Source organism: Larimichthys crocea, chromosome I, assembly GCF_000972845.2.
Source record: "Larimichthys crocea isolate SSNF chromosome I, L_crocea_2.0, whole genome shotgun sequence".
Lineage (NCBI taxonomy): Eukaryota > Metazoa > Chordata > Actinopteri > Sciaenidae > Larimichthys > Larimichthys crocea.
In genome coordinates, this window is record NC_040011.1 from 11,659,116 (window position 1) to 11,683,621 (window position 24,506).

A 24,506-nucleotide genomic window follows, 5' to 3' on the forward strand; every position below is an offset into this window, starting at 1 on the left:
TCCCAGCCTGCACAGTGAAACCCTTTCAGATGATCCAGAATGCAGCAGGGTGCCTGGTCTTCAATCAACCCCAAAATCAACCCCGCTGATCACTGGCTACCTGCAGAAACCTGCATTAAATTCAAATAATCGCTACAAAGTCATCTCTGGTACTGCAACCAGCTACTTGAATGCCCTCATACAGGCACCAGCTCTTCAGTACCTCCTCTCCCAACAACTAAGGATGATAAATCAACGACCTTCTAGAGCTGTCACTGTACTTATTTCTGCACTAACGTGTCCTAGTTGCACTGTAGATTGATTGTTTCCCTCTTTGGATAAGCATGCTCAAACATGATTGGCCAATACTACTCAGATCTGTTTATAGAGATTACAGTGTGGGATGAGTGTCGGTCCACCGATGCTACACCAGTGTTCATCTACATCCTGGTCGAGTCCACAAACCGCTCTGCTGTCAGCACTTAGCTGTCAATCTTCATCAAGGACGACGTTTTCTCTCCACTGACAGGTCACCTTTACCTCCGCCCGGCTCGCCACATTTCCATTTCAAAAGTGACGACTTGGAGTAAGAGGCGTCCAGACATAAAAGAGAATTAGCATGAGCTAATAAGTCTGAACTTTAATTTGTATTTTGTGAAGACGAGCCTCCTGACGGAGCGTTCTGATGGCGAGATCTGGTTTAAAGTGACTGAGATGCACGGCGGCTCGTGTCCTGAGGGGTATGAAACGCACAAATAGCGTCTTGTAACTCCAGGAAGTTTCTCTGAAGTCATCACAAAAAGAAAAAAGGAAACAGGCGAGGGACTTCTCAGATGACCATGTTCAGATATTCCCTTTGAAGCCATTTGTTTTCACAGTGAAATCAGGCAGGGACCTCGTTCATGCATGTGTGAGCCGAGAACCAAAACCCAAGAGGTGGAACCTTGGGAAAGACTGAACACTGCTGTTTGAAGTTTTTCCGAGAATCAAAATGATTGAATATTCTGCATGAGTGCACACGGATGTGACACAAATGAGAAGAGCCCACAAGGGAAGGCGTCACGTTGCATTTCAGTCCCATAGAAAGAGTTTTTTGTGATCGCTTTAGAGAATTATTCATGCCTCCCAAAGAATATAACAATTCATTATTCCCTTTCAACGTGCACGTTTAATATGGTACAGTAGAGCTTGTATTGCAGCGCAGAGATGAATCTTCCTTTTTCCTCTGCAATTCCAAAGAAGCACGTCAATAAATCACGAGGACTGCTTTTTCAATTGGACTCCTGCAGGAGTCTCGCTGCTTCCCTCAGCGTGGAAAGGGCAACATGTGGCTCACGTGCCAGCAGTCATCACAACTCCAGTTTAAAAAGGGCATTGATGAGCTGATTACGCTGGGAAAACACAAAACAGGGAAGAATAAACCCGGACGTGCTTCCTAATCCGCTGTGGAACTTGGAAATGTTGTGCTGGGTGGGAGTTCACCGCCGCCTCTGATATTCAATCAGGCATTTAGCACACACACAAAAACATGAAACAATCTGCCGCTCGGAGATAAAGGACAGACAAGCCTCAAACGTGTGATCGTCTGCAGGATTTGGCAGGTTTGGAGAGAAAAACGAGGAAATCACAAAGTTGACAACAGAATCTTTCTCTCACTGTCACACTGGCACAATATGAAAAGGCCCAGGACGCTGCTGGTATTTCACGCTGAAGAAGGGCACAGTGCCTGAAATGTCACTGTTGCTGCAATTGCACAAGTTGAAATCGGGTTTGATTTTACTTCCCCGAGGGTGTCAACAGGCGACACGGGAGCGTTCTGCTATTAGAAGATCTGCGTTTTCAGTAAACACAGAAAAGGACAAACAGATTAGACACAAAATGTTCAGCAGATATTTTAAACACCTGCCATTTTGACACCTGCGTTGATAACACGACTGCTGGCAGATATAATATTGACATTAAAGATGATATCAGTCGGCACGGCTGAAGTGTTTGTGGATCAGGAGCAGGAAACATTTTGGATTGAAAAGCTTTCCCGTTCCCCGCTGAGAACTCCCGTAGATGAAATCAGCCACACTCGGATTTTATCATCCTGATAGCAAATTAGTGTCAAACAGCAACATTACACTGACAGAAGCAGAAAATCAGGAAGAGATTTAATCTCTCAGCAGCAGAAAAATAAATGACCTGCCAGCTCGAACGCAACAAATATTTACACCTTCAAATGAATGAAAATATTGATTCTCTTGTTCAGTTAGTCATAATTGAATTGCTGCTCGTGTGTTTTTATCATCCTGAGCTGCTGTGACGTTTCCAAGCGACGCGCTGAAAGGAGAGTTTTATGCCTGGTGAACACAACAGGCTCGGGCGTGCACGTCGTCTCCGCTCGGTTCGTCCTTGGACTACTTTGAGATGAATGCCGCAGTGCTGCTGCGAGCCGGCCGATGCAAACAAACTGCCGGTGACAGGAGAATCTAATGAGTTGAAAATGTATGAACTCAGTCTGATTCTGTTGGTTTTATGCTTCACTGCTAACGCCTGATCCTCCAGCACCACTGAGTCAAACTGTTTTCACCACTGGGACCTTTGACGACTTTGCCTGCATTAATTAATCGAGCTGAAGCGTGCGTCAACTTTTAAATCGCCTCAGGAAACATTCATATGAATTTGGATTGGAGTTTATCTTCATGTAATATTAAAAACAAATTCAGAACTCTTCAGTGGTAAAAAAAAAAGCATAGATAAATAAACTATATAATATTGATTTTTATTTATTGATTGTTATATTGGATTAATACTGATAATGTGGAGTATTCAAGCAGCTGTGAGGTGAAGCCGACGTCACACATACGCCGTCCTTTCTTTATACTGTCAGTGGGTTTAAGCAGCATTTTAATGTTTGACCTGGTTCAGATTTTAATAATTTATGAGACTATAGTGGGACAGGTTCAACCTTTAAAACCCTGGTGTAACAAAGAATCATATTTCAAGATCTGGATCGTCAAAGTAACTAGTAATTGTATCTGTCTGATCATGTAGCGGGGTAAAAGTAGAAAAACTTCAAACCAGGACTTAAAATATTTAAATATATGTGTGGTATTAAGAACAAGCTACAGAAGAACAGCTGTAGGAGCACAGAACAACATCCGATACTCCAGGCTGAACTTTGAAAATAAAGAAAAACAGGCTCCATCTGTTAATAACAAACAAGAAATCATAAGAACAGTACATCTGCCACAAATTGTTCAAAACAAATCATCTGTTCCTCTTTGCGTGCAGCCTCAGAAAGAAAGAATACCTGTAACGTTCCCCAGTCCTTGGTGCTGTTGGTGGACACGATGAGGCCTTGCTCCTGGAAAGTCTTGAACCTCAGCGATAGTTTGAAGCTCTGGCTGTCCTCGTCCATCCTGTGAAGGTACTTCAGGTAGGATTTACCGTCGAACCTCACCGCCGACTCTGAAAGACAGAAACATGAGGGAAGCCGACGTGAGCAGCCTGATGATGAATCAGAAGCTCATCAGTCTTCATCAGTTACCCGGTCTTCTTCCTCACATCACCAATCACACCTGAAGCCAAAGGCATGAAGGGAGCATGTTCAAACAACAAGGACGCGAACGTTGAATGAGCTTTGAACAAATCCACTGATTGCATACATTCATAAACAAACCGAGATCTCCACAACCTACCCACAGGGAAGAGTACAGCCACGAACAAACCTACATCACATGTTTCAAGGACTAAAGACGAAGCTCCAGGTCTCCTTCACTGTGAAACAAACTAGTGATTCACTTTGTAACACGATGAGAGTTTTTCAAAGGTCAACCTTTGAAATAAACCTTTAAAACATTAAAAACTTTTGCCCCGAGCAACATTAGATCATTTGATTGCATGTTATCGAAGGTCCGCTCAGTCTCAGAGACTCTTTGTGTGTTTAGGAAAGTTTTAGTTTAGATTTAGAATCATTAAATTCTGAGTAGGATGTAAAAGTTTATGCATGTTTAACTTTAGTTAATGTGTTTAAACAGCACAGCACATGATCATTTATTAGCACTGAAATCAAATTCTGGTTATTTTTGTAGAGTCTCTGAACTCTAAAGACTCTTCAGATTTAAATATTTCACTAAATGCAACAGCTGAGTCTGCAGATGAAACGTGCTGTAAACTGAATGTAATGTGTGAACTCACATCTGAGACTGCAAAGACAGAGAGAGAAACATATTTTTAAAGATTTGTTTGATATTTTCAACTGGAAAAAGCTGAAAAAAAAGCAAAAGAACAAAGTCCATCAGAAGTTTAAAAAAAGGAAGGAAGGAGTGAATTCATGAACGGATGGACGGATCAATGACGAATCCAAAGCTGAGCACATCAGTGTACAGACAAAACTTTTTTTAGTGTTTAGATGAAACTTTAATGACGCCTGTGGGGAGATTCAGCAACAACATTCCCAAAGTTTTTTTCCACGTCTTGGTGAAAAACAACTTTTCCTGAAGTGGGATTTAAATCCAGTAACTTTTATTTTGACACAACTCTCTGCAGGAAATTTAAAAACAACTGAACATGTCGACGGCGGTCGATCAACTTTCAGGATAAAAGGATAAAAATGATAAAGAAAAGAACACCCTACAATTTAATGACAAACACATAAAGTGCAACTTTATTATTAAACTCTGAATGATTAAAAAGCTCAAATATTCAATTCAATAATAAGATTGTTTGGATAATAATTTGTCAAACTGTCTAACCTTTATAGCCTCTCAGAATAAAATCAGGCTGTTCATTATTTTTTGGAATTAATTCAATAAAGGTCCACAAAGTTAAATGAAGATAATTAAAAACACAGTTTGGTATTACACAGCTTGTTGTTGTTGTCGTCTGGCTGGAATCAGAAAATCTTTGGCACATTTGTGTCATAAATTATTATTTCCGTTCTTTATTCAGGGAAACCTTGACAAATGAGGTTGACTGATTTGACTGATGAGGAAATTGTGGCTGATAAACTTTCGAAGTACAAACAAACGATCGATCTACTCTAATGACCTCATAAATAACAATTATTATCACATTATATGATCAGAGACAGAGTTGGTGTCCAAATCTAGAGCTCAGTTTCACAAAGCTTCTTGATCATGAAACGTTCACTTACTCGTGTTTTTCTTTCCTGTTCTCCGTCCTCACGCAACATCTCCTTATCGCCATACCCCAGACACTCTTAAGACCAAAGAGGTATTCTGTATAGTCAAAATATGGCGGTGATAACACATTCGAAAGATGTTCTGGAGGGAAGAAGACTCTAAACAAGCTTATAATAAGTCTATATCCCAGAGAGCCCCTAGCTGACTTTTATTCTGTCCTCACACCACTAATCCTGACAGGAATGCCAACAGAGATCACCGAGGACGATCCGACGAGGTGGCGCCGCCGCTCAATGATATAGATGTTCTGTCGGCTGTAACAGGAGTTAACGGAGGGCCCGCATTCATACCCAACGTGTTCTGAGTGATTTATATGAAATCTCGGGGATTTACTCCCTCAGTTCGCTGTGTTTTAGCAGATAAAAGGGAAAAGGCTCTCTGAACTCAGGCAGAAACAGATATCTACAGCGAGCTGCCTGAAAAAACACAAGACTAAGAAAACAAAAGAATTTAGCCTGAGTGATGGAGGATGGGTCTTTATGCTCGGAAAGTCCGGCAGAACGGAGAGGGGAATTCACAGAATACAAGACTGAAATCTCGGAGTCAGTCCCAACACAACAGGTTACCTCAGGTCTATGAAGAGCAGCTGGCTTTAATCACAAAGACGAATCAGCCAATATCTGTATCACACGCTTCTTTAAGCAGGACTCGTAGTGAAGTCGTGCGTTCAGTCGGTATGAGAGTGCTGACACTCTCCACTTTTGAATTTGCTCTGGATTGACGTGGTTGTCTATCCACGGCAAGAAAAAATTCAAACAAACTGCAGCTGGTGGTAAAACAGCTCCAGAAATCTTGTGTTATGTCTTAAAACATGTTATATTCATGCTGCATCTGCACGTGGAGCAGCTACTGCAACTGGATGTTACATAACTCTCTCACACACGTGGACGATCTGGGTTCAACCATTGAAGGTGCGAAGGCGTCCGTCGACCGTCTGCTTGAATCCACCTGAATGTAGCGTTACTATCTATGCAACAAAAGTAGTGTCCCTGGTTTGAATGTAACTGTGGGTAACAGCATGAATGAGAAACAAAATGTCTTTTTCTGTTCATATTTTGTCACCTAATTGCTTTTCTGTCAAATAATGAATATACTTCGTTTATCTGGCTTTGAGCCTTTAAGCAGGTCGCCTCTCCTTCTTTCTTCTTTTAATTTACTGAACGCTGTCTTTTATAATTTTCGTACTTTTATGTACAATAAAATTTTTCCATTACGACAGAAGAAAGAAAAGGTGCAAATGCAGGTGGAGGTAAACCTGCCTTGACCTCCTTTCCCTCATTTACACCTTAACTCCGTCCACAGTTCGATGAGCCGGGAACAGCGTGCACGCTCTGCTCTGCGAGGACGTTAGGGGAGAGTTGACTGAGCTGACTCTGCTGGAGCACGGCTTGTTTCTCATCCCACGATGTAGTTTTGAATCAGATCGATTGTCAAAGCAGCAGGAAGACGCCACAGACTCGTCCTGCTCTCAGACGAGGGGCTGAGTTAGTGTGTCTATGACAAACTCGCGGTTCCTGCTGGTAAAGCACGTCGTTACCCACATGCACACTCGCTCATTAAGGCCTCTCCAAAGCCCAGGTGCATGCACACAGACAGACAGACGGACAGACGTACCGTTACAGGGACAGACGCTCTCCCAGGTGTGTTGTGGGGTGATGTAACCGGCTCTCGCCGTCGTGAAATGGCTCAGTCTTTCTCCTGTCAGTCGGACGGCGTTTCTGCAGCCTCGTGGCGGACAGCCGGTGCCGAGACACCCGTTGTGGCTCACCCTGAGGATGCTGAGGCTGAGCGTGTCCTCGATGTCGGCTATGATACCTACATCAAAGAGATCAACTTTCAGACGGCACATTCAAACTTCAGCATCACAGGATCAACTAAATATTTTATGTTATGGGTTGAAGGGTTCATTGTGACATCAATTTTAAATCTCAGTATTTATTTCGTTTGATCACCTGGAAGTCTGTTGGTTGGCAGAGACTGGACGAGTCCGCTCTGTGGCCTCCAGATCAGCAGGGCCTCCAGGACCTGGGTGTCGGGTAGCTGCTGCAGGCTGACCAGATGAAGCTCCTGTTTGGGTAAATTCAGAGCTTGTCCGAGGCTGCGCTGGAGGCCTCTCCAGTGGTCGCCCAGAAACTCCTCGGGTGACAACCCAGCCAGCTGCAGCGTCAGGCCCGAGTCAAGCGCCCTCTGGTTGGCCGACCACACATGAACCCTGACCCCGGCCCAGACGCTGAACTTCCCATCAGTCACGCTGACGTTGAGGGAGTAGGAGCCCTCCTCCAGGTTTTCATCCGCCCAGATTTTGCCATCAGTGAGGTCGACGGAGAATCTCCCCTTGTTTGGATTTTCTGAAACCAGCTTGTAGGTCAGGACGTCCTGCAGGTCCTGGTCAGAGGCGTGCAGCCTGCCAATGACCCGGTTGGCAAACAGCCCACCTGAGGTAGTGATGAAGACCTCCAAAGGCACCACAGAGGGAGGATACTTGCTCTGCTCGGTGACGTTGATGTTGACCACACAGATGGAGGAGAGGGGAGGGTGGCCGCTGTCTGTCACCTAGAAAAAGACACAAAGATTAGACTGGTAATGTGCAGCTTTCTTTGAAAATCAACAGACTGATTGATGTGACTCAAACAAGATGTGAATCTCAAGGATGAAAGGGAATATAAATTAGAAAAAAGAGGAAAGTTTAAAATGTCAACATAGAGTGAAAAACAGACGAGCAAGCAGCAGCAGCAGCAGCTCAGGAGGGGAAACGTCTTCTTACCTGAATCTTCAGCTGGTGATGGGGTTTCACCCGCTTCCTGAGTGGAGCAGACAGCGACAGAAGGCCACCCTGGTCGACGTGGAAACGGCGGTCCTCGTTGCCGCTGACGATGTGGAAAGAGAATGGAGGGCCGTTCTTGGGCGTGTCTTTGTCTGTCACCACGAGCTGCAGGACGCCGCTGCCGACCGACTCGCCCTCCTGCAGGAGACAGGAAGTCATTGTATTTAAAGGTCAGCCTTGAGCCGACAGTTTTATCTTCATGCAGTCCTTAACTACACCACTAGATGCCACTAAATCCGACATACTGATCCTTTAAAAAGTACTTTACGACCAAGAAAGTTTGATCCCTGCTTGTAACTTCAGCACCGCTGGTCAGTAATTGCCTGATTTCCCACCCAGAGCCACCGAGTCTCTGTCTGCTGATTTTCACAGTGTGCTGAACTTAATAGAAACCAGCGGTAGGTGGGTTATCAATCTAAAAACTCACAGCGACGAAATACAAACAATGTGGAGTTAATGGGCTAACACTTCTAAAAATTGGAGCACGCATCACAAAATACAGTCCTGTTTAAGCAAAGAGCGGCTTCATCAGACTGTGAAGAAATGTCAAACTCAACACAGAAACATCTGGAAAGTCTTTGTTGGACAGGCCAGGTGATTGGATGAACATGCTGGCAAGCTTCACCCAACAGATCAATGGACAATACAACATAGCCAAACTTTTACTGAAGTCAGTCAGAGAAAGCCTTCAGTTCTGATGTAAGCTCTTTAGCAGCCGTCATTGCTTTTTCAGACCCGTGCCTGTAGCTCATGCCGTAGCTGCCAGTAGTTCCTCAGAAGTCGCTGATTGATTCAAACCTCCAGCTTGTGTTCAGACACAAGTCCATAACTCGAAGCCTGGAAAGATAGATTCTCCCTCGATCTTGGCAAGGTTAGCATCCAACTTTCTGATACGTTTCAAGCACCAAACTGCTTCATGAAGAGTATAACTCATCATTGTGCATCGATTTGTGAACAGAATGTAACTCTGTCCATCAGCAGCTTTTCAACCAAATTTCGACGTCTTTTGACCTGCAAGAAATAAAATGAATACTTATACAAAACCTGAAATCAGAACTTTCTAGGTCACCTCCCTCAACAGAAACTTCAGTGGAGGTAAACCCTGTTCATGGTACTCATGTGTCTGTTTAGCATGCTGGAGTGAAGACCAGGTTTTTCGTGAAATCACAGATGCAACGGGTTACGCTTCTGACTCCTGTGAGGACGATATGCAGAGATACAAACCACCTGTCCATCTGCCGCCTTCACTGAAATATTCAAATCTGACTGCAGCCTAATAGGCCGCAGACACTTCGCTACAACAGATGTGCCAGTCATAAAAGTGGCAAATAGTCAAAACAAAGGCATGAGACAGCTACATGAGAGGACGCCGCCTCCGCCGCTGACCTCAAACACCTTTCTCCAACATCCATCTGTTTAATGCAATCAGAGTCTTCCTCACGAGCCCGAGCTGGCTGTGGAGACAGCAGATGGGATGATATCACCGAGTTTGGATTCATCACCACACAGCGCAGACGATTTGGCTCGCGGAGCAGCGACTCTGTGACTGGATGGGAGTTTCTGAGCTGGCAGAGCTGCGGCAGGTAGAGTGATGGAGAGCTGGCACGGAGAACTTTAAGTGCCCGTGAACGGCGCTGCCAGAGGCGTGAACGCACACATGCAGAGACAGATTTGTACTCTCAGGCATGTGGGCGGCTGCGTCTCACTGCAGCACGCAGCGTTACAAGCTTTCACACGAAACAGGAGGTAAACAGTCTGCTAGAAGTTTGTCCACAGCAGCAGACTTGCTGTCCTGTAATTAGAAGTTGGAGGTGAACGGGTGGTGCTGATGTTCTGCGAGGAAAACACACACACACACCTACAAATCCTGACAGCCGATCCTCCTGCCTCTTTGATCAGCTCTGGTTTTGAGTTTCACTCATGAACTCTCAGCGCCACGTTTTTTAATGAGCTTCGGGCGCCGCAGTTACGACGGAGTGGCGCTTACAGGTCAGCATATTTTCAGCGGAATGTGTTTGAGAATGAGGAAGAAAGAGATTTGGAAAGAGTGATGGATGGAGGACGACTGATCTGTAGTGATTTCTCTTTGATTACACTCAATCATTAGTTCGTCTGTGTACGTTATCGGCCCGTTCAGGAGCAGAGCAGGTGGACTGTTCGGAGTATTTGACACCTTAAAACTTTTCCATTAACAGATGAACCAACAGGAGTTGGAAATAAAAGCGAGCCCCCCCCCCCCTCTGTGTTCATATCTTTCCACTGAGTTGTCAAATTTCACACATGAATGCGACCGCTGCTTTCCCAGAGGTTATTTTGCAGGAGCTGATGAGCAGACGAATCTTTCTGGAGCGTTCTGGGTGACTTTTTTTTTTTTACATGTTGCTTGTTGACATTTTGTTGATGCTGTGTGTTTGTGGCTGTTTGTTCTTCCACTTCAGGCGCAGACGTGTTTTTAACAGCTTCAGGCGGCGAACGTCGTTAGTTTCTCAACACGAAACCGAAGCTGTTTTATCACCAACCAGAGCGCATTAGAAAATCATCTATCAGACTTTGCCTATGGTGTCCCACTGGGGTCAAATATATTATTAAAACAGAGTTAAAGGCAAGAAAACGCACTCCTAATTATCGGAGAGCACACAAACGTTAAGTGTTTCTAAATGAAGGTTTTTGGGCTGTAGCACCGTGCCAACACATCCAACCTGCTGAACAAGCGGACCCTCACAGCCTGTTGAGTAATTTCACTACATGCATCATTTAGCCCCGATGTGCCGACTCTCTCACCACGTTTCCTCTGATGCCTGCAGCACCACACTGGATGCATCAGAAGCAGCCCGGCGTACTTGAGCCTGCATGTGTCGACCCATTGAACAACTGTGTTAAAAATCCTATAGCCTGACAAGACGAGCCATCAGCGTGTGGGACGTTGGATCGAAGAATAAGTGGAGGCACTTTGGTACGGATCATAAGCTGCTGCCTGAAACTGCCTTGACTGGTGAATCCTTCTGCTCCACAGAAGATAAATAGAGGTGTCATTGCACACCTGGGTCAAAGCTAAAGTTAGCTTGGTTCAATGTTAAACTGCAAACAAAAGAGCTTATCTCAGCATTACTATGCAAACATCAGGTCGAGCAGGCTCCCTAAAGGGTTAGTTTGGATTTATTAAAGTAGGTTTCATGAGGCACGGGAGCACCAGGCGTCAGGTCCACCTTTCCATCGAGAAACTGAAGCGTTTATATCGAACTTTGCTTCACCAGACTGTTGACTGTGTTTGAGCACAGCAGCAGCTAACGGATCCAGACTAACAGATCCAAACTAACGGATCCAAACTGACGGATCCAAACTAACGGATCTAAACTGACGGATCCAAACTAACAGATCCAAACTAACGGATCCAAACTAACAGATCCAAACTAACGGATCCAAGGTAACGGATTCAAGCTAACGGATCCAAACTAACGAATCCAAACTAACGGATCCAGACTAACGGATCCAAGGTAACAGATCCAAACTAACGGATCCAAGGTAACGGATCCAAACTAACGGATCCAAACTAACGGATCCAGACTAATGGATCCAAACTAACGGATCCAAACTAACGGATCCAAACTAACGGATCCAAACTAACAGATCCAAACTAACAGATCCAAACTGACAGCTTTAGAGAGAGCAATGTAAGGCTTGAGTTTCGATTTGGGAAGGGCTGCTTTCGTCCACAGCAGTGCAGCCTCTATGCCGTGCTTTATGAAAATGAACTAATCCTAAAAACATTTAAATCTCTGAATTTCACATTCGAATTGGCAAATCTGGTCGAAAGGCGGCGACACGTTTGCAGGTCCACCTTTCAGCGTCTGATCCTGAGGTTAATGTGTAAGCGGGTGTGACAGCACAAACTGTTTTCATGTGGACATGTGTCACATACCTGCAGCAGCAGACTGTGGTTGACCTGCGAGAAGACAGGTGGGTTGTCGTTGACATCCCTGACAGTGATGGTGATGAGGACCGCAGAGGAAAGTGGAGGATCACCTTCATCTGCCGCCTGAACCGTCAGGGAGTAATGAGGAGTCTGAAGAGGAGATGGAGATGAAATTCAACACGAGTCAAGCTTTAATGAAACAAATCCTTCTTAATCTTCTTAATTCTTCACTGCTTGAACAAACAGACTGACCTCTTCTCTGTCCAGCGCTGTGCGGACGGTGATTTCTCCGCTACGAGAGTGAATAGAGAACTGCTGCAGGGGGTCACCGCTCACGATGGAGTAACGCAGCAGATTGTTGATCGGACCATCCTGATCGGTGGCTGTTACCTGGACGTGAAGAAAGCGATGAAAGGTGAGAAGAAGAAGAACACGACTTAATACCAGGTAAACAAGAATACTGTTAGCGACCAGTGTGATCCGATAAAGCAACATCAGAGCTGAGAGAAGTGAGGTCAGAGGTCATGGCTAGCCACAGAACAAACATTCTCTTGACCGATGACGTTTATATCGACACGAGAAACCAAATTAGAAAAGCAGAAAAGGTGTTTACACTCCTGTTTTCATGGCTTCTGCTTCATGGTTCAAGCCTTTTTCATGAAAACAAATATATTCATTAAACGCATTAGTTAAATAGCTGGTTTAAGTTTTTTTTGTCTTCTTTCTGTTTGTCACAACACAGAAATCTGCGTCTAACCAACTTTAATTTTGTCTTTATTTCTTAAAAGAAGTAAAAAATGTGTGGGAAGATTTCTGCAGAAATTTCTCTGGTCTTCGATGCCACATTGTTCGATAGTTTTTCTCAATAACAGACAAAGATGATTCATAAAGATTGAGATGTCACGTGATAAAATCGTGAGCTCATCGTTATTGTCTTCGTTCATTGTGACGGTTTTAGCTCACTGTAACGATGAATCATTTCCTCCGCTGACAGACGCCACTCTCCTCCAACTACAGCAAAACAGTTAAAACACTTTCAAACAGTAAATGGTGAAAAACGGAGCGATGAGAAGAAAAATGTCAAATATGAAACCGTATGATTACAGACACATCATCGAGCCGTGGTCAGACCATCAGCGAGTCACTGAGCTGTGTTATTGGTGTGTTATCTCTGCTTCTGGCCTGACAGATGACGGCTGACATGTCGGATAAATGTGTGTGTCTGTGTGTGTGTGTGTGTGTGTGTGTGTGTGTGTGTGTGTGTTTAATCCGTTTTTCTACATGTGTATGCCATTGACATGCCGCCATGTTGCTATTGTGCGCATGGAATTATAAATATGTGACTTCTGTTTGTCCTTGTTCTTGTTCGTTCTTATCTTTTTTTTTTTTCCATTACCTGAATCAACAACGAGCTGTCATATTACTCTCTGTGTGAAATAAGATAATATATAACAAATACCTGTATGTTACACCTCTGATATATGTGTTGATGCATGTTGTTTGTGTGTGTTTGTGCGCTGAGGATGAAAAACACAACACGGGAAATTCTGTTCTGAAGTTACAGATTACGGAGAAACGTCCTTCAGGTAAATTGAACCTTGGAAATAATTTAAAGTCCAATTCAATTCAGTGATTCAATTAAAGATTACGGATGTTTTTGTGTCTATGATGTATGAATGTTCCTCATATTCTGTGTGTGTGTGTGTGTGTGTGTGTGTGTGTGTGTGGGCCTACTTGAAGAAGTCATCAAAAAGTAATGTATTTACTGTAACCTTCAATATTTCTTTTCAGCCTCACTCTCTGCAGCAGCAGAGGGAGGGTCTGTGAAATGCTTTCAGATTTATTCAGTTCAATTATTGTGATGGGAAACTTTTTTTTTTTTTAAACAAAAAGACTCGAAATTGAATGAATTTTAATTTCTAAATCTAAAAAAGTTCACAGGTTCTAATCTAACAATACATAACTTTGACAATCTTCCTCTTGCGTGTCATGCACAACACCCAGGACCTGTTATTGTTCTTTCTGTGTGTTTTAGTATTATATTTTATATTTTTATTAATTTAAGATGATCTGAATTTACATGTTATTTAAGAGTGAAACACTCTTGATCTGTGTGCATGGATGTTCTCAGTATGTGTTGAGAATATTTATAATACATGTCTGATATCTAATACTATTCGCAAAACTGAGGTATAGAAGTATATAAATGAATTATTACAGGGTTCATAGAGACTTATATGGAGTGGACAACAATATGGAGTGTGGCCTAGCGACTGGAGAAGAGCCCGTTCACCTCCTGGGTATTGCCGAGGTGACCTTGAACAAGGCAGCGCTGCTACGTGGCTGCCCATCACTCCATTGTATCTATAATGTATATCTATCAGACCCTTGTCTGTATGTATGAATGTGTGTGTGTGTGTGTGTTGAATGAAAGGATTTCCCCATTGAGGGATCTTCTCCTCCAAGGGACACACATACAGTCTTGAGAACCTCTGTGAAGGCTTTCTTTGAGAAGGGTTCAATCTGGGGTAACTGGACTTGGTTGTAGATCCGTGAAGACATTTCACCCTCATCTAAGAGGCTTCTTTAGTTCTGACTGACTAATGGGGAGATCTAGGAATATATCCTAACTGGGTCATTAACCAGGCCATTGTTTCCACTTGTTAGTGCTTGTAGAAAAAACATTTCTCAACAGAGCAGGACGCCTCGGACATCAGTTATCCACCACATACATCCCTTCCCAGGAGGCTGAACAGGAGTTCACGCTTGGCCTCATGCAGCTCAAATGACCGTCATCCACCCTGGAAGTGAACCAAGTGGAACCAATGGTCTGGTTAACAATCCCACCATAGCTAAATACCTGGGTCTCTCCACCAGTCAGTCAGATCTGAGGAAGCCTCTTGGATGAGAGGTGAAACATCTTCACAGATCTACAACTAATGTCCAGTTTCATTTCATTTCAATGTGGTGAGCAAAGCAGCTTCTGGTGCTTCGAGCGGGGCTTTTACAACCAGTTTGTAACACATTTCGTCCAAAAAGTTTCTTCTTAACTTCCGTGCTTACCTTCATTATCAGGCCTCCGGGCGTCAGGTCCTCGGATATCTCCGTGCTGTAGTCCCCTCGTTCGAACGCCGGCGCGTTGTCGTTCACATCCGTCACGTTGATGATAACCGTGGTGATATCGCTGAGGGACGATTTGCCACGACTTCCCTCTACAGAGAGGTAGTACTCCCGGGAAACTTCAAAGTCCAGCGGCGCAACGAGGGTCATAAGGCCTGCAGGAGCACAAGGTGAAGACTGAATTATTCTTCTTATGTTTGTACAAAAAAACAAAGACTGATCGATTCTGCACAAGAAACAGGGAAAGACAGACCAGCTGGACTGAACCTCAGATCTTTTCCACCTTTCTTCGGAGCACTTTAGTCTAAAACATCACAGCGGTTTGGTGAACATGAGCGTGCTGTGCAGCATTCTGATGTAATGTTAGATTTGTTGGGGGTGATGAAATCCTTGAGTTTTAAACAGTTACCTCTGATATACAACTTCAGTACAAAGCTGCCCAGTTCACCTTATGAGCAAAACACTCTGAATTCATAAAACATGTGCAAGGTCTTGATTCTGGTACAGCCTCTTCGCCCCTGTTCGATTCACCAGTGGGCCCATCATTACAAATACATGATGCGTTGCTGAACACTCTTCAAAGTTGCACAACTTGGTTTTAAATTCTAGTTGAGATCTCAGAGTTGTTGGTTTTTTTGCCCTGAAATGTGGGGAAACAGATAAAATGAGTTTGAATCTTGGGTTTGACGTACGAAGGCTCATTACACGGCAGGAAAAAAGGAATAATAAGATAAATCTACCATCTTTAGGTTCATCAGTGTGGCTAAGAATGTTAAGCTTGACCTGAAGGTGGTGCTAAGACGTAGCATGGCAGGCTACAGTAAGTCCAGCACCATCAGCAGCTCCACTTTTATCAGTTTGTGCTCCGGCTCAGGCTCATGATGATTGTAATTTATTAATGACGGATATTAAGCATGTTAACATGTTCATGTGAAGCCTCAGGGCGAAGGAAGTAAAGACGTTGTTGTTTTATCCAACCAGCAATCCAAGAACTGTGTGAAAGTGGAAAAGTCCTTGCATTAATATACAGAAAAATTATATCAAAACCTGCATTTAAATATACAAATCAAAGTCAGTCCCATTTAGATGTATTTCTAAAAATTCTAGACAGTTTTCTATATAGATGATTGCCAACATTTCTATTTGACACACACAACCGCAGCACCAGACTTTAAGCCTGTAAGAGTCAGATTGTGGCACCCATGTCGTGCTACATGAAACGTGATGAAACGACCAAAGGATCTGCATAAAAATCCACTTAAAGTCTGCGCAGGACCAGGACCAGGACCAGGATCAGGACCAGGACCAGGTTTTAGCTAAAAAGCTTTGGTCCAGATCAGTGACTCTCAGCTCTTTATCAGACCCTTTTTTTTTCGTGCATTTCCATCCTCTCCACTGCTGCTTTTTCAATCCGCTCTCTGCATAAATTAAATTGCTGCTCCGCCTGACTGCACATCATATTGAAATGCAGAATGTATATTATGTAGAGTGACAGACATAATGTACGTTTAAAATCGATGTTCAAGCAAGGTTGCTTTTGACGATAATATGCACCTTAAGTCAAACACACACCATGTGTGTGTGTGGTATCGTGTGACGTCTCTGGTGAACTCTCACTTTTGTCAGCGCAGTGAAGCTGTGAGTTTAACCTTTCAGGATCTATAAATCTCTCCACAGCCCGCTGCTGTCTTTGTGTGTTATCTGTCATCCACATGTGAAGTTTAACCTCAATTTATGGCAGCGATAAAAGAGGCATGAAGTCCTGAAGGGGATGGACTGTGTCATGTCCACTTTTTTTGTCTCTTATTGAGTCACTCCGTTCAGTTTGATTTATCTGATGTCGAGCACGTTAAGATAGAGCCTTTCCCCTGTGGGGATCTCCTCCTCCAATGGGCATTTCATCAATGCAACATCTTCATTCATGTTATTGAATTTCTGGTCTGCAGTGTCTATGGAGTATGAATGACTTGCCTCCAATGAGTTGGACTTGCAATAAAGAGATTAAAAGATCAGGGCAGAATGGACCAGTGTCTGAGTGACCAGGGCTGAAAATAATAGAGTTCAATCAATTAAGAAATTATATCTTTGATTGTCAATGCTTTGAACAAAAGTGATTTCTTTGATTTTGGTGATTGTTAATTGACAAGACGTCCCCTCAAGCTTCAAGAACACGGCAACATTTACTGTTTTCTGACACAGATTGAACTTAAATTGAACTTAAATTCGATTTACCGTAATCAATATCGTAATAAAGATATCAGGCTTGTGTTAAAAGTTGTATCCACCCATCAGTCCATATCCTGTAATGCCTGTTTTCATGGTCACCAGGGGGGCTGGAGCCAATCCCAGCAGGAATCAGGCAAGAGGCGTGGTACGCCCTGGACAGCTCGCCAGTTCATTAAAAGTTTTAAATTTAATAAAATAGATTATAGATTCTATCATATATATAATATATATCTATATATATATATATATATATATATCTATATATATATATATATATAATATATATATATATTATATATATATATATATATATACAATGTTTGTACTGAACTTTCGCCAAAACTGTATCAGGTGCTTGGTACAACAGGTGATATATCATCATCACGGATGTTTTACTATGATACATGAAACAAATCTGATGTAAGAGAAGTAGTTTGGGATGATGGGAACTGTTGTCTTCATTGTTAAACAACCACTGCCGATGAAAATCTACCTGGCTCATGACTCACGTACGAGGCCATGTATTAAAGTTTTGCTGATATTTTCTTCATAACTTATTATATAAGTTTATTATATGACAAACTACAGCGCCTGCCGACACTTAGCTACCATCAAACTCAACCTAAACATGTAATTTGTGTTGTGCTGAGCGCGCTGACAGTTTTTATAGATAAGGTTGTTTGGAAGCTGTAAATTGGTCCAACTTTACGTTTACTGCACCGAGCAGCTCCGAGGAGACGGATACCTCCGTCAGAGATCATATTATCACCACCACGCAGAGCAGACAGAGTGTATCTGTGGACTGCAGCCCATCACATCCAGCAGAGTGTGTGGGTGAGACGCACAACCTATTTTCACTGGGCTGCCAGCCAGTCTGCTGAACCACACTTCATTAAGATAAAACAAGAAACAAACAAACATCGACCATCTCCGCTCAAACTAAACACCTCCGGGTTTATTTGCACCTCGTACACGGCACAGATCTCACTTTATTGATTTCTCTGAGATCAAGGAGATTTGTCCAACCCGAGTGATCCGAGTGTTATTCATTTATTTGTTGCTTCATTTTTTTGTGCCTTTTCCTAAGGAGACAAAACTGGCCGAGCTTCCTTTTTATCAATGGCTCACATCTCATTCAAGCTCTTCTTACTCAGCCAGCTCGACACTTTTGATCATTTCATCATTTATACACATTCAGGCACTGAGCAGGCATCGAGTGCCTTGCTCAGGGGATTTCTGACGGAGGAAGATGAGAACAGAACATCTGGTTTTTACATTTATAATCAGGTCTGAGTCACATTTATGAGAAACCTGCATCCTGTTATCGTCTCTGTGTGCATTAGGCCAGTGTGGACAATTCTGCAATGATTTTAATGAAGATAAAAGGCATAAAATACAGAAGGATTATTTCTAGAAAAACCTCGTCTAGCGTGGAGAAAACTTCAGGGTGGAGGCCTCTTTGACACCAGCACTGACTCTCCTGAACATGCTGCAACTGTTGATTACTTAAGTGGTTAAAGAACACAAAGTCGAAGCACTGAATGAAGTACTCTATTGGTACTTTCATTATTTTTTTAATGATACCCAGCCCTCGGTCCAGCAGAGGGTTCTTCTTAAAAAGTCCTACTGATTTACAGTCTATGTAAACCGATGCACTACAGGAGGCAAACGCCATGCTGGTGGATGTTTTTTGGGTTCTAAGCAAGTGGCAACATCTGCAGCTGTGAAGTGAAGCTAATACAAAAGTACCAAAAGCTGCAGTTCCTCTAACGTCCACTTGAGTCTGGCTCCAGAAGTGAGTCAGTCTCCATAAGTCCCCATGTTCAAATGTCCAACTTCACAGCAGAAATAAGCTCTGTAGCACTGAACTGTTGATCTCAAGCGTCAAGAGAGCTTCCAGCAAAACTGAACTTTACTTTCATTTCAATATGTCCAGACAAACAAGCCAACAAATCTTCGCTCAGAGGCAGAGACGCTTCCTTGTATCCTCCCTGAATAAAAGACTTGGCACTGATTTTCCATCCAACTTTTAACTCCTTCCACCACCTGCCAACCCCAGGAAGCTCCCTTTGTCATATAAACCTTTTTGTTTTTTGTAATAATAGTGTCAATATTTCCCACAATCCTGCAGATTTCCTTCCACATTCTCACAATAAAACCGCCCGAGGCAGGAATTCTTCTCTGTAACAGTCGTGTTTGTGCAGGTAATTATGCTAATGCTCTGATATTTATTGTGGCTGTTTGAGATGCTGCACATTGTGTCTTTAATATAAACTGTTTTATGGTTTATGTACGGGAGCTTGTGCGTGACCGCTCGCGCTCCCCGCTGCCAGCTCTCTGTCAATAAGGGCTCGTAGCTTTATTCTGTGTTTTGCTCAAAGCAGCCCGAGCTTATTCTGCACAGCGGGATGCGACTTCTCAGGAAGAAGAAACTGGGTGAAGGTAATTTGTTATTGTCAACCACAACGTTTCCCACATCTCATTGTGTGTGCATACACACACACACACACACACACACACACACACACACAGAAGACCAGGCTTCAGAAAGTCAAGCTGAAGATTTAATAAGACATTTTAAATGTTACGGGTAATAAAATCTGACACTAATTTAAGGATAAAAGAAAGAAAGCTTTTACCATAATGACATAATTCATCTCCTAACCTCTACATGTGAATTCCATGATATAAATCAAACAGACATGCACACACACACACCCATTTTGGTCCACATGACGCCTTGTTTATACAAGCAGAGCTCAACCAGCCTCCTTAAAACCAAGTCTTAATATTCAAGTAACCTTTTGCAGAAGAGGCGACTGACCAAAATACACCTTGACCTTCCAAAAACAATCCTCAGTCTTAAGGTGAAAACCTGAATAGATCCTCAGTAGAAGAAGTAAACAAGCCTGCATAGACGCCGAAACAACAGCCATGTTGCTTCAGGCACTGAGACGGTAACACACGATCCAGAAAGTCCAGTTTATGTGAGTTTAAAGACTTATCAGGTGCTGCACAGAGTTTTATGAGACAGTTTTTCAGAACTCTGCAACTGTTTTATGTTTCGTCACAGCGTTCTCACAGTACAGATGCAGCGTTCAACAGAAATGTGCATCTGCATGTGTTTCACTAGACGATGCAGCACTTTGTGTTTGTTTGACCCACTGATCCACCCCAACATCCTCAACATGCAGACTCTCTCGCTCTTACTATACGTCACTTGACTTCAGTGTCACATCAAAATTGTGATGGGTGCATCCAGAAATGACACTAGAGGGGGGAGGTTCAGCATCACAGGGCTGCTGACCAAGCTGTGGGCTGAAAAATGAACATTAACTAGTAAATATTAAAGTCCATGCTGAATTTCAATCTTAAGCACTGACATCAACTTCACACTAAAGTAAAGTCAAAGTAATATCTGTGCTTCCTGCATGTTTCCGTATACCTGACACTGTTTTTGCTGTTTTATTGCTACATTCAAAACGAATATATCACTCTGCTCTTGACAGCGGCGTCCTCGTCACTCTGGTGTGTCAGACGGGTGATTTCATACTTTATCCTGCCTGCCGACACTTAACTTTCAACCGCGGAGATATATGAACCGTCAAACACTGTGATTCACCGACGCATTGCGCTGTCACGTCGGGTAAACCACCGTCCATCTGGTACCTGCAGTAAGATGTGACAAACTGCGGCATGCCAAGTGTTTAAAAAAAAAACCTTCTGATCCAGGGCCAGCGTGAGATTTACTGTTTAAAACTACGTCCTTCACGGCATCCGTGGAGAAGCTTACTGATGACGCAGAGCATCCATGATTTATTTATATAATTTTGAATCATTCAGCAGACATCAAAAAACAAAACTCATAAATTATCAACGGCGGTCTCCACGAGCCCGTGAGTCATTCTGTTTCTGTCGTAGAATAAAAAAGAAGACTAATGATTAAAAATGAAAAAGACAAGTCCATAATGATTTGAAAGTACTTCTCATAACTGCAGTGCATTATGCAGTTCCTGCAGGAATTCATCCGTCTTGTAGGATAATAATTAAAGCAAATGCAAATCGACTAATCTCAGCAGTGTCTGTGAGAGCGTTTCATTTCTCCACATTGGTTTCAAGATGTTACCACTTTGTTTTATTAATGAGTGAATGTTGTTGGCAGCCGTGTGTGGACATTAAACATCCTAAACCCAAAAGCAGAAAAATCCCTGAACAACTCGCCTAAAGCAGAACACAGAGAGCGACAAGAGAATATGATGAAGCTAGAGCCACGACACAGTTAGTGTCAGTCTCCATAAGTCCCCATGTCCAAATGTCCAACTTCACAGCAGAAATAAACATGTTTACAGCCTGGTACAAAAAACAGTTTTGGTCTCTGTAGCTAATTTCCCCGTTCATGACAACTGTACTGAGGGTGAATTTATATACAACTCACCTGTTCACGTTATATTAAGGCTTAAAGTTCTGCAAGCCACGCGTACCGAGCTTCAAAACATTCAAACATTAATCTGTAGCTTTTGCTGATTAAAATCCCAAATTAATTCTGGCATATTAAAGTCTGCAAACTGCACACTGTCACTTTGTCCACAGAGAACAATGGCGTATCGATAGAGAGGATTGATCCTGCTAAAGTTTGTAAAAAGTTCTTCTGGGTAAAAAACAGTGGACCACTACACAGCAGTGCTGAGATCGATCAGGTTCACTGCTGGGCCATGAATCAATTTCTAAGGCGTGCATGTGTGTGTGTGTGTGTGTGTGTGTGCTGGTTATACTGGGTCCTGTATGAATTTCCATTACTCTTACTGACAAGCCGTTATACAAATGCTGACTCAGCTGACTTGACAACCAATGCTGACACACACACAGCTGGCGTGAAGGTGTGAACGTACCTGCAACGGTGAGGGGGAAGTAAATTGGGTGAGGTGTAAATTAAACAAACACACACACACACACACACACATCTGTTTGTGATGTTACAACATACTGAGAGCGAAGCGTGTGTGATGTGTGCGAGGATGATCAGAGGACGTATCGATCGGGTACGAGAGCAAACAGGACGGCTCGGCGGGAGGTCGTGAAGTTATCGTCTTCCTCACTCGACTTCACGTTCGGCGCTGCTTTCCAAAGCAAATGACTTGAAATCATCCGTCTAACTCAACGCTGCCTCGGTCTGCTGTGATTGCTTTGAGCTCGGGTTAGTTCCCGAGGCAAACTATTGAATTTCTGACTCTTGATTGCGTTACAAACATCAGACCTCTCTGCCTGAGGCATTTTCTCAGCTTTGTCATTCACGCCATCAGACAGGCCTTTCAAATTCCACTTTATTCTCAGAGTCAACAACTTGTCACATGAATAAATACGAATGTCTCTGAACGTGTGAACAATGCTCATTCGCCCAGCTTAGTTTTTCTTCTGCTTCAGCCCGTCTCGGCTTTTCAAACTGTCTTCTCTCGCCTAAATGATGAAAGCTAATGCAGTGGACAGCGATCAATGAGTGTGGTTCTTCTGACCAGCTGACCTTTAATGATTTATCGGCAGCGAGCCGTGACACAGTCCCACACAGTCCAAAGGGCAGAGGGGATCATGGGAAAAAAAAAAAGTCCAACTTTTTATTTCTCAAAACAAAACGGATGACGAATTCATTTTGTGTCCAAATCTGTTAAAAATCATTGGAGCCTGATTAGAACTGGCCTTTATCTGGGATGTTAAAGGTGTTGCATAATAACAGGCAGACAGACACTGCCGTTATTATTAATTCAAAGACGTTACTAATTACCGTTAAACCTGTGACACAGATGCTGCGTAGACGGGCAGCCTCTAGCCGCCTTGGAGGGAAATTTAATTAAAGCATCATCAAAGCTCCGACTGTCTGCTCGTGCCATGCCATAAAGAATTAAAGCTGGATTTTTAAATCGTTCAACAAGAAGACGGCAGAGGAAAGAATGAAGTTTTGAGTTCATTAGGCCTCACAACACAGGAGCAGCAAATAAGCTCGGGTGAACCGGCTGTACGCGATACCTGTTCAGCACGGATAGCGAGTGGCTAATTATGGACCTCGTGGTGGATTAGCATCCTCTGACACAGGGACAGGTAATCCACTGCAATCCTCTCGTTTGAGCCCTCAGAAGTCTTCGATTTTCTTCAACTTATTCATTAAAACGTGGACTTAGTCTGGCTGTCAATTCATGCGCGGCCTTGACACAGAAAGAAGATTTCATACAACTGTTCTTTATGTGTAAAACCATCACAGCGTCCTTTTAAAGGTTTTATAGTATATATATGCACAATGTTTACAGGATGAATGTAGCAGCAAATGAGTATTTTATTGGTGCGAAGCCATCCTGCATGTTAGTGCATGTTTTTCTTATTTTTGTTGGTAAATTAAGGATTTATTTCAACCAAACCAGAGTTGGTTATTAGAGTTTTATTTTGTTTCTTCCCACTTTGAATTAAATTACGTTAAGATCATGTGCGATATTTTGTTTTTGTGAATAATTTCACATCTAATTAATTAAATTTAAGGCTTATTTCGTTGGTGATTGTTGGAACAATGGTCTTCAAAGACAGTTTTGAGTTTATCTCTGTCCAGTTTAAAGTGTGTTTCATGATTATCTGCTTTTGTCAATAGAGTCTGGTCAATCACAGCTGTGCTCTAGTGCAACATCTAGTGGTTTGTTTTGGACTGTGCGCATGTGTAAACAAAGTCAAAAACTTTTCTAACCTGTCTGTGAGTCCAGCAGGAACCGTCCGTCCTCGTTCCCGGACACAATGCGGTAACCAATAGGATCCGGCCCTCCACCGTCCCTAGTCAGGGCAGAGACGCTCAGCACCTCAGACCCGACCGCCATGGATTCTGGGAGCTGGGCGGTGTACTCCGAGCTCAGGAAGACAGGCTGGTAGTCGTCCAGGGCGACCACGTCCACCGTCACTGTGGCGACGGAGTAGAGGTGACGAGGCAGGCCGCGGTCGGTGGCCTTCACCTTCAGCTCGAAGGTGGGTGGCGTGTCGGGGGTCAGGGGTCGCTCCAGCCGCAAGATCCCTGAAAACTCATCCAGGGAGAAGTAGCCGATGTCGCCTGCCAGGAGGGAGTACTTCACCTCCGAGTTGATACCTGAAGAAATGTGAATATGAAAGTGTGAAAAGAGAAATGACCTTTAATGTGTCGTTTAGTCACAGCTGAAAGACGTGCTGCTGCACGACAGCTGGATTCTTTTCTGTGAGGTGGAAAACAAATTATCCAAGAAGCCGCTAC

The 24,506-nt window shown here is 43.2% G+C and overlaps 1 protein-coding gene across 1 annotated transcript in view; it reads right to left on the minus strand.

Annotated features, from left to right (window-relative positions):
- fat2 (FAT atypical cadherin 2) overlaps positions 1 to 24,506 on the minus strand; it is a 101,785-nt gene that overhangs the window by 19,201 nt on the left and 58,078 nt on the right. The window contains exons 16-23 of the mRNA XM_019260966.2: positions 23,976 to 24,365; positions 14,972 to 15,183; positions 12,161 to 12,298; positions 11,915 to 12,058; positions 7,936 to 8,133; positions 7,124 to 7,724; positions 6,786 to 6,986; positions 3,278 to 3,435 (exon numbers count right to left, since the gene is read on the minus strand). Of these exons, the coding sequence (XP_019116511.2) occupies positions 3,278 to 3,435; positions 6,786 to 6,986; positions 7,124 to 7,724; positions 7,936 to 8,133; positions 11,915 to 12,058; positions 12,161 to 12,298; positions 14,972 to 15,183; positions 23,976 to 24,365 (2,042 nt within the window). The remainder of the gene's footprint in view (positions 1 to 3,277; positions 3,436 to 6,785; positions 6,987 to 7,123; positions 7,725 to 7,935; positions 8,134 to 11,914; positions 12,059 to 12,160; positions 12,299 to 14,971; positions 15,184 to 23,975; positions 24,366 to 24,506) is intronic.